Consider the following 14,396-nt stretch of genomic DNA (forward strand, 5'->3'; position numbering starts at 1 on the left):
CGTGCCCCGCCCGCCCTGCTGCGCCGCCTCCAGGCCACCAAGAGGCGCTGCTGCGCCCCCGCCCGCATGGTCGAGGCCACGCCCCTTCCGCGCACGCGCGCGGACCAGCTGTCCCCGCCGGCGCTCCCGGTGCCACCGTCGCCATCACCGGTCATGGTGCTGGACCTGGACTTGTTCCGCGCCGACAAGGGCGGAGACCCCGCCATGGTGCGGGACATGCAGCGCAAGCGCTTCAAGGACCCCGGGCTGGTGGATGCGCTGGTGCGAGCGGACGGCGCCTGGAGGAGGTGTACGTGGGGGCGGGTGGGTGACTGGAGGCAACCTCCGGGCTGGGGGACCCCCTTGTCACACACGGGCATATCTCCCCTTCCCGGTGCCTTTCCGTCCACCCCGTCAGCCTGGTGACCGGTCCGCAGGTGATAGGAACTCCCCACCATGGCCCCTCCTCGGGGATGGAGGATCCCCGATGAGATGGGGTGACCTTTCGGGAAGTCTTTCCCATCCTCCCCAGCTGTTTGTCTATTCATCCCCAACCCTCGGGGATCACCTCGGTGGATCACTGCCCTCTGGGACTGGATCCTGTGGGTAGGTCACAGCAGAGACCGAGGGCCTGTCCCTGGGTGGATCCCCCTCGTCCCTAATTCCAGGGGTTGAGGTGGGAGAAGTTCTCCCACTAGACCCGCCGTCTCTCCTCCCAGGCTGGAGGGCAGATCCCAGGTTCCCCTTAGCCGGACTTGGATCCCGTCCCATTGCGATCCCCAGGGATCCGCTCCCTACATTGCCGCAGGATGCAGCTGGGCGGGGGGGATCCCAGACAGTGCCACCCCCAGATTTGGGGTACACCCACACCTGGGCGGCTTAGGGGGGTGGGGGGCAGGAGCCTCCTCCTCGTGGCTCCCGGCGGGATATGGGGCAGCGGGAAGCGCATGCAGCTCCGTCAGTGGGTGCCGGATGTGGGGAGGAGCTGGAGGGCGGCGGGAGGAGTGGGTACCCCCAAACCCCGCCGTTCCTAGGGCACCCCAGCATTCCATTGCTGCAGAATGAAAGCGGCGCTTGGGGCTCCCGTTTAATGCGTTCGCCTTGATGTCCAAGGGATCACCCGCTTCCCAGCCCCCTTCCCGCGGGCTCCGTGTCCCCAGGACGGCGGTGCTGGAGAATGGCGGGTGCCTGCAGGGTGAGGCAGGCTGGCGGGTCGTGCTGGCTGATGCAATCCCACGGCGCCGGTGCGTGGAGCCCGTGCTGTGCCATGCTGTGTTCTGTTGGTGTTCCCTGGCTCTGGATCCCCTGGGACTGATCCCTCCCGCTCATTAGGGTGGCGCGTTCTCAGCGTAGGTGCCCCCAGTTTGAGCTGCCCCGGGACCTGGGCTCTGCCCTTCCCAGCCCTGGGGTCACAAAGGGGGAACATCCATGCTCTCCTCATCCAACACCCCCTGAATCTGAGGCCCCTGTCATTGTGGCCTCAGATCCCAGGGTCTGCTCAGTCCTTAGAAATCCCATCCCGCTGAGGGAGGTGTCTCATCACAATGTGGGGTCCCAGCACAGTGCGGGGGCCCATCCTAACAGGGAGGTCCCAGCATGGGAGGCTCTGAGCCTATGGAGGGAGGGATGTTATCCTGGCATGGGCGTCCCAGTGCAGCGTGAGGAGGATCTCATCATGGTGTGGGGGTCCCAGCCCACCATGAGGGTCCTAGCCCAGCACTGGGGGGGTCCAAGTGAAGTATGGAGAGCCTGTGCTGATGTGGAGGGTCCCATCCTGGTGGAGGGATTCCCATTTTGGCAGGGTGGGGTTCCCAGTCCAGCATAGGGGTCACAGCCCAATGTGGGGGATCCTAGCATGGGGTGGGGATCCCATTCCAGTACATTGTTCCCAGCCAGGCATGGGACTTTCACCCCAGTGTGGGGGACCTCATCCCCTCATGGGGGTCCCAGTGTGAAGGTCCTATCCCACTGCGGGGGTCCCAGCCCAGCACGGGGAATCTCAGTGTAGGGTGCTCATCTTAGAGTTGGGGTGTCCCATCCCAGCATGGTTTCAGCAAGTCATGGGGTTTTCCAGCCTGGCATGGAGCTCCCAGTGCAATGTCACTCCAGGTGTTTTCCAGTGACATCCCTACTCCTTGCATCTCTGCTCCACACGATCAACCTCGGTCCTTCCAAAAACCCCAGGGATGGTGCCTGTGGGTATTCCAGGAACTGCCACCCCCCCTGCTGCTCCCATGGGGGCTCCATATCACCTCTCTGTACCAGATAGGGGCCCCAGCCCTTCTCTCAGTCCAGGTGACAGCGCCTACCTTCCTTTCCAGGCAGGTTTCGTGCTGACAACCTGAACAAGCTGAAGAACCTGTGCAGCAAAACCATTGGGGACAAGATGAAGGTGAGGCACGAGTGCCCTGGGTCACCTTATGGTGGGACATCACCAGCTGGTGGCATCTCTCCTTCTCCCAGCCCTCTAGTCTCTCCCTTGTGTCACTGAGGGATGTTTTCCCACTGGAATTTTACTCTTTAACTCTCCTGGGGTTCCTTTTTCCTCTTGCTGCAGAAAAAGGAGCCAGTAGGGACGGATGAATCTGTACCAGAGATTGCACAGAACCTGGATGAACTCACGGCTGATGTCCTGGGGGTGAGTGAGACCCCAACTCCCTCCACTGTGCCTACAGTTTGTCCAGAGCTTTGCCTGGAATTGCCCAAATTGGTGGCCTAAAGTGCCCACCAAATGAGGGGGGATTGCCTGTTGCCCCATCTGGGATGATCCTTTATCTCTCATTCCCACACCAGCAATAACTGACTCTTCCTCAGTGTCCTTGATCTCTCCAGCATCACCCTGTGTCAGTCAAGGGCTCATCCCTGGGAATTTGAGCAGTCTCAGTCCTTCTGTGTCCTCACTGTGTCCCTCCCTGCCTGCTTCCATCCCAGTTTGGTAGTCACCCTGGTTAATGAATGCAATGCTGGCTGCCATGGGAGCAGCTCAGGCCTTCCAGATTCCAGCTTGTCACCCCTTTATCCTTTCAGGCTGTTCTTGAGTGTGTCCAGCCCAGGGACTCACTCCAGAATATGTGGAGGGTCCAGAATTCACCATGCTGGGCCCAGGATTCCCTGTGCTGGATGAACAGGACCCTCTTCCCAGTGGTCTTCTCTCTCCCCCACCTCATCCGGAGGTCTCTCTGCAGTGTCTCCAGGTATCCCAGATAAAGAAAATTCGGCTGCTCATTGATGAGGCCATCCTGGAATGCGACTCTGAGCGTCTGCGGCTGGAGGCTGAACGCTTTGAGAGCCTCCGGGAGATTGGGAACCTCCTCCACCCCTCTGTGCCCATTAGCAACGACGAGGTGGGACACCGGAAGGGAGGTGGGGCTGGGTCAGAGGGGCTAGGAAGCTCACAGTGGGAAGCAGGGGGCTCCCAGCAGGGGATCCCCCAAGCCTGTCTGGGTGGGCGGGTGAGGGAAATCTGCATGACAAGCCAGCATTTCCCACCCGGATCAGACAAAGAGCAGCTCAGACAACACTGGGCACACCATTGTTGGGGGAATTCATGGGAAAGTCGCTCACTGCCGTGAGGACAGGGTCTCCCTCTGCTGCCTCCATTCATCCCACGGGAATATTTTCCCAGAGGGAGCACAACTGGGCCAGGCTTGCTGCCAAGTGGCTGCACAATAAGCTACAGGCTGGAGTTTGAGCTCCCAAAGTGGGCCCAGTGTGGTTCAGGGACTGGTGTCACAGCATTCCAGGGCACTGAGGAGGTTATAGGCTCCTGCTTCTCTTTTCTCCGGGCTCCTGCAGGATGTGGACAACAAGGTGGAGCGGGTGTGGGGTGACTGCAGCTGCAGGAAGAAGTATTCTCATGTGGATCTGGTGGTGATGGTGGATGGCTATGAGGGGGAAAAGGGCGCCGTGGTGGCTGGCAGCCGTGGCTACTTCCTTAAGGTGAGAGCTGTGACCCTGGAATGATTGGGTTCAGAGAGGAACCAGGAGGGACAGGGGCCTTGGGTTCTCCTCCCCTGGGATTGATGATGAGAGCCTCCAGAGGCCTCCTGGACCCTCTGAGCAAGGAGGAGTGGCCCAACAGAGTGTGTATGTGACAGGCAGTGTGACCCTTGTTCCCAGGGCCCGCTGGTGTTCCTGGAGCAGGCACTGATCCAGTATGCACTGCAGAGCCTCCGTGCCCGGGGGTACACCCCGGTGTACACCCCCTTCTTCATGCGCAAGGAGGTGATGCAGGAGGTGGCCCAGCTCAGCCAGTTTGACGAGGAGCTTTACAAGGTAAGGGATCACTCCAGGTTTGGGACTTGGAAGCAAGCACCCCAATGGGACTGTGGAGAGGGAGGCAGCGGGGTCCCCTCTGCCCTGGCAAGCTTGTGGTGGTGGCAGCAATGGTAGCAGTGGTTCCTTCCCCTCTCCTTGGGATCCATCTCCACGTTGTGATGGTGATGATGTGACAGGGAGATGGCTTGTCTTGGGGGTCCACCTTTGTGGGAAACACCTCCATGGGTGGCACTGCAATAACAAGGAGGTGGCTCATCTTGGGTCCATCTCCATGGGTGACACACTGGGATGGCCATGAAGGACAAGGAAATGGCTGGTCTCCCAAGTCCATCTCCATTGGTGACGTGTGGTGACAAGGATGTAGCTTATCTCTGGGGTCCATGTTTATGGGTGCCACATGATGGTGATGCGGTGACAAGGAGGTGGCTCATCTTTGGGATCCGTTTGCACAGGTGACACATGATGGCAGTGCAGTGACAAGGAGGTGACATGCTCTGGGGGCCATCTCCATGGGTGACATAGGTGATAAGGAGGTGGCTTGTGATGGTGATGACGTGACAAGGAGGTGGCTCATCTCTGGAGTCCATCTCCATGGGTGATACAGGTGACTCATCCTTGCCATCAGCCCCTTTGAATGACCAACAAACTCCCCCTGTGATGAATTCCCAAACCATCTGGCACTGGAAAACCTCCCTGCTGGTCTCTGGAGGTGCAGGAGCAGCTAGAAGAAGGCCAGTGGCTCATGTCCCCTGCAGGTGATTGGGAAGGGCAGTGAGCGGGCGGAGGACAGTTCCATCGATGAGAAGTACCTGATCGCCACATCAGAGCAGCCGATCGCCGCCCTGCACCGCGATGAGTGGCTGCGGCCGGAGGACCTGCCCCTCAAGTACGCGGGGCTCAGCACCTGCTTCCGCCAGGAGGTGGGATCCCATGGCCGGGACACCCGTGGCATCTTCCGCGTCCACCAGTTTGAGAAGGTGAAGGAGCGGTCCTGGGAGGAATTTGGGGTGTACTGAGGGTTGCTGTGGGGTTCCAGTGGGAATTCAGCATGTTCCAGTGGAAATTCATGGTGTATCTGGTGCCACTGCAGCATACCCAGCAGGAATTCAGGGTGTACCCATTGTCACCATGGTATGCACCCTAGTAAGTTGGGGTGTATACCCCATGTCACTGTGGGGTTCCAGTGGGAATTCAGGGTGTACCTGGTATCACTGTGGGGTTCTGATGGGAACTTTGGCTATACTCAGTGTCACTGCAGGTATCCAGTGGGAATTTGGGGTGTACTGGGAGTCACTGTGGGGTTCCAGTTGGAATTCAGGCTGTACCTGGTGTCACCGTGGGGTTCCCGTGGGAATTGGAGCTATACCTGGTGTCACTGGAATTCCTTCTCCTGCAGATTGAGCAGTTCGTCTACTCCTCCCCCCATGACAACAAGTCCTGGGAGATATTTGAGGAGATGATGGCCACAGCTGAGGAATTCTACCAGTCCCTCGGGATTCCCTACCACATCGTCAACATCGTCTCAGGTAGGGGCTCCTGTGCCACAGGAGGGTTGAGGGAGGCCCTGACCTGCTTCCTGCATGGCAATTTCTTGTCTCTGGCTCATTGCTGTCCCCAGCCTGAGACAGAGGAAGAGAAGGGGACCTTTTGCTTTCTGTGGAATCCTCAGCCTTGCTCTGGGTCCATGGGAACGAGTGTGAACACTGCTGTGATGGATTGTCCCTGCTGTCCCTTCCAGAGGGACAGTTGGAGTGTCCCAGCTCCTCCTGGAAATGCTCACAGGAAAAAGATCTGGTTGAAAAGCTCCCTGTGGCTGAGCTTTATCCCCTTTATCCCATTGGCAGAGCGAGAACCCCACATCCCCACTGTTGAGCAGAAATCCCTCATTCCTGTGTCCAAGCAGGAATCCCAGATCCCCATAGCATAATCCTACCTTCCCATAGTCAAGTGGGAAGCCCATGTCCTTGTGGCTGAGAAAAGAGCCCTGTGTTTCCATAGCTGAGTGGGAATCTCACATCCACAAAGCTGAGAGAGGCCCCCACATTCCTGTGAGTAAGCGGAATTCCCATATCCCCATGGCACAGCAGGAACCCAGTGTCCTGTGGCTGAGCAGGAGTTCCCCGTTCTCCGTGTCTGGGCAGGTATCCCACACCCCCATGTCCCCATGACCAAACAGCTTGTGGCTTGTTGACCCTGTGGCCAAGTGGGTACCCCACATTTCCATGGCTGAGATGTAACCCCACATCACTATGGCAGAGCAGAAATCTATTTGGATCAGCACTAAGCTGCTGGAATGACTTTGGAGGCTTCACCCTACGCTCTGCCCCAAGAAAGGAAAATTCAGGATGGCAGTGGGACCCCCCACTCAGCACTGTTCCGTCTCTAGGCTCCCTGAACCATGCAGCCAGCAAAAAACTGGATCTGGAGGCTTGGTTCCCTGGCTCTGGCGCCTTCCGTGAGCTTGTCTCCTGTTCCAACTGCACTGACTACCAGGCCCGGCGCCTGCGCATCCGCTATGGCCAGACAAAGAAGATGATGGACAAGGTGAGGCTAGTGGGCATAGGGGAGTTCTTCCTCTGTTCCTTTGCTTTCCCCATGTCACAGGTGTCCCGGTGTCCCCTATGTCCCCCTGCCACAGGTAGAGTTTGTGCACATGCTGAATGCCACCATGTGTGCTACCACCCGCACCATCTGCGCCATCCTGGAGAACCACCAGACTCCTGAGGGCATCCGCATCCCTGAAAAGCTCCAAAACTTCATGCCTCCAGGTAACATCCCCCTGTGCCTTCCCCATCCCCTGCTTCTTGGCGGGGGGGGGTGACAGTGGTCCCTTGTCCCCCCAGACCTGCGGGAGCTGATTCCATTCATCAAGCCGGCACCCATTGAGCAGGAGCTCTCCAAGAAGCAAAAGAAGCAGCAGGAAGGAGGGGGCAAGAAGAAGGCAGGGGGGGGACGCGACCAGGTGCTGGAGGAGCAGATGAAGAACATGGAGGTCTGAGGGTGTCCCCCTGCACCCCAAGGACTTTGAGGGCCTCCCAAGTCATCTCACCTTCATTGCCAGGCTGTGCCCTTCATCATCATGTTTGCTTGGAGGGGAGTCATCGTCTGTCCTCCCTGTTCCACAAAGAACTGACACTGTTAGGGCACTGCCCCTCTCCCTTGTGTGTCCCCCTTACCCTGCTGAGTCGGGCTGCGATCCCCCATGTGTCCCCCTCACTCTGAGTGGTGCTGGGGACCCCCGTGCCCACATAACATGACCCTCCTCCGTCCAAAATAAAGCCAAGAGCTGCTGAGCTGTATTCTTGGAGGCTTCCGAGGAAAGAATGGGGGGGGTCCAGCCCGGGGAGGTGTATCCGTTGCACACCACCCTTCCCCTCCCCCCGCACCTCCCTCCTCCTCGTTCTCCCTCCTGCCAGCCCCACACAAAGCCCCAGACAAAGCCCCTTTGTGATGCTAAGTGGGGCCGAGGGCCCCCAGCCTCAGCCTCAGCTGCTGCTCGCCCCCCGCTCCGGGGTGGGGTGATGCACGGGAGGGTTGCCCCCTTTGCCCCGTTCCATCGCCATGCAGGGAGGCCTGGCTGCCGCCCGCTGCTCTTCGTGGGAAACCCCCGGCAGGCCTCGGCTGTCGGGTGGAACCGGCGGGGAGCGGCCCAGTGAGTCACCGGAGCCCCCGGCGGAGGCGGGGGGGTTCCGGCGCTCCAAGCGCCTCCCCGGCGCTGGGGGGCCCCTCCCTGGTACCCGTCGGACCCGTTCCGCCGGGGAGGGGACGCGGCTCCGCGCCGCCTGCCTGCACCCACGCGACCGGCGCCGGATTGGGCGGCGGGGGGGGAGCAGCAACCACAGACCGCGCGGATCCGCCCCCGTCTAGCTTCTCCAGTCTCTCTCCGTCTGTTCCAGCGCCCCCGACATCCCCAGTCTCTCCCAGTTTGTCCCAGTGCCCCCCAGCATCTCCAGTCCTTCTCAGCCTGGTTCAGTCGCTCCCAGTCTGTTCTATTGCCCCCGTCTTGGTGCGGTGGGACGAGGCGAGGGAGCTGGGGGTGGGGGGGGGGGGAATGTGGCACGGAGTGAGGGGAGATGGACGTTCGTGTGTGGAGTCACGGCCGGCAGTGGGGACAAGGGGGCCTTGGGGGACGTATGTCACACGTGCTGTATGTGCCACACATGTGCTGGGCATTTACGCACATGATCTCTGTGCTGTGTCACACACGTGCTCTCTGTCTCACATGTGTATGCTCCCTGTGTGTTTCACATGTGCTGTGTGTGTCACATACATGGTTCCCATGTCATATGTGATCGCTGGTGCAACACGCATGCCTGCAATGCACAGGTGCGTGCAAGGCCCTCCACATCTGTGTATGTACGTGTGTGCGCGCAGGGCGCACGTGTGCACCTCACACGAGCGTGCACAACCTGCGCACCTCATGTGTGCGCAACCTGCGCGTAGTGCGCGCTCGCTGCCCCGCGCTGCCGGTGCCGCCGGCGAGTGCCGGGGGCGGCGGCGGCGGCTCCTTTAAGAGCGGCCGGGCCGGTGAATTGGCGGCTCCGCCCCTGCGGGCGCGCGCGGGCCAGGGCGGGGCGCAGGCGGCGGAGCGGGTCGCTGCGGTCACCGGCATCGGCACCGGGGGCACCGGGGGGCAGCGGCCATGGGCCCTCCGCCCACCCGCCGGGCCACACTCCGGTTGCTGCCGCTGTTGCTGCTGCTGCCGCTGCTCGCACCGGAACCCGCCATCGCCACCGGCATCGGCGTCGGCACCGGCACCCGCACCCGTCCCTCCAGCACGCTAACGACGCCACTCCAGCTCCGCGACGGCACCGGGGACAGCGGCGGCGCATGGCCCCCGCCAAGCACCGGGGACAGCGGCGACAGCTCTGGGCCCGCACCGGCTGCGGGCGGCAGCGATGGGACTGCACCAGGCACTGGCTCCAGCGGCGGTGCGTGGACCCCGCCGAGCACCGGGGACAGCGGCGACAGCGCTGGGCCCGCACCGGACGCGACCGGCAGCGATGGAATGGCGCCAGGCACCGGCTCTTCCAGTGGGGACAGCGGCGGTGGCATTAGGAGGTCCCCAGGTATCGGTGGTTCCCGGATTACCGGGGACGCTGGAGGCACCGTGAATGCTGGAGACACCTGGAAGCCTGGAGGCACTGGGGGCGTTGGAAGCACCAAGGACGCTGGAGGCACCCGAGATAGTGGAGGCACCGGGGTTACTGGAGGAACTGGAGACACTGGAAGCACCCATGTCCTCAGGGGCACCAGGAGTGGTGGGAATACTGGACACACTGGGGACACCAGCATCCCCATGGAGGACTCTGGGAGCACTGGGAACATGCTGAGCACTGGGAATTCTGTACTCACTGGGGAGACTGGGAGGTTCTCCAGAGGTGCTGGCAAGACTAGGAAAGTCCCCAGGGATACTGGGAACATCAGAGATACTGAACATAATGGGGAGACTGGGAAGGTCCCTAGCAACGTCAAGAACACTGCGGACACGGGACATGCTGGGAACACCAATATCCCCAGGGAGACCAGTGGCACTGGGGATGCGATAGACACTGGGGATGTTGTGGAGCTCCAGACCACAGCAGTCCCCAGGCCCCCCATACCTCACCACCGTCCCTGCCGCAGCCCCAACACAGCACCACAGTTCCAGCCCTCCAGCTACCAGGCCACAGTGGAGGAGAACCGGCCAGCAGGCACTCCAGTGACACAGGTGACAGCACAGGACCCTGATGAGGGGGAGGCAGGCCGGCTGCACTACTCTATGGCTGCGCTCTTTGACAGCCGCTCCGATGACCTCTTCACTGTGGACCCTGTCACTGGTGCCATCACCACCGCTGCACCGCTGGACCGTGAGAGCAAGAGCACTCATGTGTTCCGTGTGACAGCAGTGGACCATGGGACACCCCGGCGCAGTGCCATGGCCACACTGACAGTGACAGTGAGCGACACCAATGACCATGACCCAGCCTTCGAGCAACCAGAATACCGGGAGAGTGTGCGAGAGAATCTGGAGGTGGGCTATGAGGTATTGACAGTGCGGGCCACCGATGGCGACGCTGGTCCCAATGCCAACATCCTCTACCGCCTCCTCAATGCCGGTGATGCCAATGAGGTCTTTGAGATTGATTCCCGCTCAGGTGTCATCCGCACCCGTGGCCCTGTGGACCGGGAAGTAGTGGATGCCTTTGAGCTGTTGGTGGAGGCCACAGACCAGGGCCAGGATCCAGGTCCCCGGAGTGCCACAGCCACTGTCCGCATCGCTGTGGAGGACGACAATGACAATGCGCCGCAGTTCAGCGAGCGACGTTATGTGGCACAGGTCCCTGAGGATGTGGTGCCCAATGTGGCAATTTTGCAGGTGATGGCCACCGACCGTGACAAAGGCAGCAATGCACTGGTGCACTACAGCATTGTCAGTGGCAACACTCGTGGGCACTTCTACATTGATGCGCAGACAGGCACGCTGGATGTCGTTACCCCTCTGGACTACGAGGTCACCAAGGAGTTCACCCTGAGGATCCGGGCGCAGGACGGTGGCCGCCCACCTCTCTCCAACATCAGCGGTTTGGTTACCATCCAGGTGTTGGATGTCAATGACAACGCACCCATCTTTGTCAGCACACCCTTCCAGGCCACTGTGCTGGAGAATGTCCCCGTGGGCTACTCCGTCATCCATGTACAAGCCATTGATGCCGATTCAGGTGACAACAGCCGGTTAGTTTACACCCTGCTGGAGACTGGCACCAGTTTCCCCTTTACCATCAACAACAGCACCGGGTGGATTGTGGTGGCCTCTGAGCTGGATCGGGAGGTAGTTGACTTCTACAGTTTTGGGGTGGAGGCACAGGACCATGGCACCCCCCCAATGGCCTCCACAGCCAGCGTCAGTGTCACCATCCTGGATGTCAATGACAACAGCCCTGAGTTCACCCAGCGGGAGTATGGCGCCCGCCTGAACGAGGATGCGGCAGTGGGCACCAGTGTCCTGACTGTCTCTGCTGTCGATCGTGATGCTTACAGCGTCATCACATACCAGATCTCCAGCGGCAACACCCGCAACCGGTTCTCCATCACCAGCCAGAGCGGTGGTGGGCTCATCTCCCTTGCCCTGCCCCTGGACTACAAGCTGGAGCGGCAGTACCTGCTCACCATTGCTGCCTCTGATGGCACCCGCCAGGACACTGCCCAGGTGGTTGTCAATGTCACTGATGCCAACACCCACCGCCCTGTCTTCCAGAGCTCCCACTACACCATCAACATCAATGAGGATCGGCCAGTGGGCACAACAGTGGTGGTCATCAGTGCCACAGACGAGGACACGGGGGAGAACGCCCGCATCACCTACCTGATGGAGGACAGCATACCCCAGTTCAGCATTGCTGCTGATACTGGTGCTGTGACCACCCAGATGGAGCTGGACTATGAGGACCAGGTGTCCTACACCTTGGCCATCACGGCGCGGGACAATGGTATTCCGCAGAAATCTGACACAACTTACCTGGAGATCCTGGTGAGTGATGTCAATGACAACGCACCCCAGTTCCTCCGTCATTCCTACCAGGGATCCATCTATGAGGATGTCCCCACCTTCACCAGCATCCTCCAGGTCTCTGCAACTGACCGTGACTCTGGGCTCAATGGCAGGGTCTTCTACACCTTCCAAGGGGGTGATGATGGTGATGGTGACTTCATCATTGAGTCTACCTCAGGCATTGTCCGCACCTTGCGCCGTCTGGACCGGGAGAATGTGCCGCTGTATTCCCTGCAGGCATTTGCCGTGGATAAGGGGGTCCCAGCCCGGCGGACGCCAGTAGAGATCCAGGTGACAGTGTTGGATGTCAATGACAACCCGCCCGTGTTCGAGCAGGACGAGTTTGACATCTTTGTGGAGGAGAACAGCCCCATTGGGCTGGTGGTGGCCCGGATCACTGCCACCGACCCCGACGAGGGCACCAATGCCCAGATCATGTACCAGATCGTGGAGGGCAACATCCCTGAGGTCTTCCAACTGGATATCTTCTCTGGAGAGCTCACCGCCCTGGCTGACCTGGACTATGAAACCAAGGCTGAATACATCATGGTGGTCCAGGCAACCTCGGCACCACTAGTGAGTCGGGCCACCATCCATGTGCGCCTGCGTGACACCAACGACAACAGCCCCCAGCTCAAGAACTTCGAGATCCTCTTCAACAACTACATCACCAACCGCTCTGGCAGCTTCCCTGGGGGTGTCATTGGCCGCATCCCTGCCTATGACCCTGATGTCTCTGACCACCTCACTTATGCTTTTGAACAGGGCAATGAGCTCAACCTCGTGCTGCTGGACCCACACAGTGGGGACCTGCGCCTCAGCCCGGCCCTGGACAACAACCGCCCACTTGAGGCCGTCATGAGGGTGTCTGTCTCTGGTAAGACCCCCACCCATAGAGGCACCTTGCAGGGGGAGTGAAATTTGTGGGTATATCAACCTCTATTTCTGCATGGAGGCAAGGTGTTATGGGGTCTCACTATCCTGTTTTGGCTGCCCCCACCCTCCAGATCAGAAGGGATGATGTGTTGTGGGGTCCCATGACCCCACTGAGGTGTTTTGGAGTTCCGCCACCCCGTCCTGGTTGCCTCCACCCTCCAAATATATGGGAAGGGGGAATAATGGGATGCTGTGCCCCCCTCACACCCCAGACATCCAAGCTGGAGGCTATCAGGGTCCCTAGCACCCCCTTTGCTTTCCCCACCCCCTTGGGCTGTCGTGCTGTCCAGAGGTGGTCCTGGCACTTCTCTGTCTGTCACTGAGCAGGGTGGGGCAGGACCCAGTGCATGTATTGGGGGAGCAGAAGCTGGTGTGGGCCAGCAGGGTCCTGGTACCCTTGGGGGCTTGTTATGAGAGTGTGATGGGTGAATCTGGGAAGACTCAGGGTGCAGTGCAATATTGGGGGAGTCCTGGCACTGCCATGTTTGTGTTTCCAGGAGACTCCACTTGAATGAATTCAGTGCAGGAGACACAAGGCCTGGTGTGTGTATTCGGGGGGACAACCTGGCCTCCACTGAGAGGTCCCCAAACCCAGTGTGGGGGGGGACAAGATAAGGGGGGTTGTGCCATCAATTGTCATCACCATTTGGGTGGTGGGGTGTCCAGGAGGTGTTTCTGGGGGATGGGAGTCACCCCAAGGTGGATGAACACTTCCTTAGTCACCCCCAGGTCAAGGGGAAACTGGGTCACAGGCCATGCCTGATGTCCATTGTCCTCAGCCACATGGCCTCCATCACCCCACAGCTTCCCCTGGCAGGGGTCCCTGCTCTGGCCACAAAAAGCAGGGGGCCCAGGACACAAAGGGTGGGGGCAGGGAGTCCCCCGTGTCCCCCCGCAAGCGCAGGGGCAGGCAGGAGGGAAACAAAAGGTCCAGCCATAGCTGGGCCCTCGCAGCCGCAGCCATGGTAACCTTCCCCCTCCCGCCAGCCACTGGCTACCAGTCACTGGCCATGGGCCACTGGGCAGCCCTGGCCCATGCCACCCCCTGCAGCACTTCCTTCTGCCTGCTTGGCCCCCCACCTGTCCCCATGTTCCCTTCATCCATCTGTCTGCCTGCTCCCCATCTGTCCTGCATCCCACTGCCCTCAGCCAGGGGGAGGGCAAAGAAGAGGAGACAGGTGGGTGCCCCAGTGCTTAGCAGAGATTTTGCTTCCCCAGCCCCACAACCAGCACCAGCTCCACAACCAACACAAACCCCACAATCAGCACCAGCCCCTTAACCAGCACCATCCCCATACCAGCCCCAGCCTCAGAAACAGCTCCAACCCCAGAAACCAGCACCAACCCCATAACCAGTGCTGACTCCATAACCAGCCTCCGCCTCATAGACAGAACCAGCCCCATAACCAGTCCCAACCCCATAACCAACCACCAACCCCATTTAGATGCCCCACCCCACAGTGTCCAGGCAGGATGGGCACCCCATGACCCACACTGTCCCCATTCCATGGTTGCCAAGTGGAATGGGCACCCACCACCAGCACCAGCCCCATAACCAGCGCTGTCCCCATTCAGTAGTGGCCAGGTGGGATAGGAGCCTTGTAACCAGTTCCAGCCCTATTGCCATCACCATCCCCATCCTGCTGTCCCTACCCTGGGTAGGTGGTATGGG

The 14,396-nt window shown here is 60.2% G+C and overlaps 2 protein-coding genes across 4 annotated transcripts in view; both read left to right on the forward strand.

Moving 5' to 3' along the window:
• Positions 1–100: 100 nt before the first annotated feature.
• On the forward strand, positions 101–7,550 carry SARS1 (seryl-tRNA synthetase 1). The gene is made up of 11 exons (XM_066565380.1): positions 101–289; positions 2,301–2,371; positions 2,537–2,617; positions 3,165–3,323; positions 3,775–3,918; positions 4,099–4,254; positions 5,013–5,234; positions 5,654–5,783; positions 6,644–6,801; positions 6,896–7,025; positions 7,101–7,550. Exons 1-11 carry the CDS (start codon positions 154–156, stop codon positions 7,253–7,255), a joined length of 1,542 nt encoding a protein of 513 aa, XP_066421477.1. The 5' UTR covers positions 101–153; the 3' UTR covers positions 7,256–7,550.
• Positions 7,551–8,899: 1,349 nt separating this feature from the next.
• CELSR2 (cadherin EGF LAG seven-pass G-type receptor 2) overlaps positions 8,900–14,396 on the forward strand; it is a 32,069-nt gene continuing 26,572 nt past the window's right edge. The window contains exons 1-2 of one of the 3 annotated variants that reach the window (XM_066565182.1): positions 8,900–9,089; positions 9,168–12,665. In XM_066565182.1, coding sequence (XP_066421279.1) covers positions 8,900–9,089; positions 9,168–12,665 — 3,688 coding nt within the window. Of the gene's footprint in view, positions 9,090–9,159; positions 12,666–14,396 lie in introns of those variants that run through there. The other 2 variants (XM_066565181.1, XM_066565180.1) reach the window with 2 other exon arrangements.

This window comes from Molothrus aeneus, chromosome 24 (assembly GCF_037042795.1).
Source record: "Molothrus aeneus isolate 106 chromosome 24, BPBGC_Maene_1.0, whole genome shotgun sequence".
Taxonomy (NCBI): domain Eukaryota; kingdom Metazoa; phylum Chordata; class Aves; order Passeriformes; family Icteridae; genus Molothrus; species Molothrus aeneus.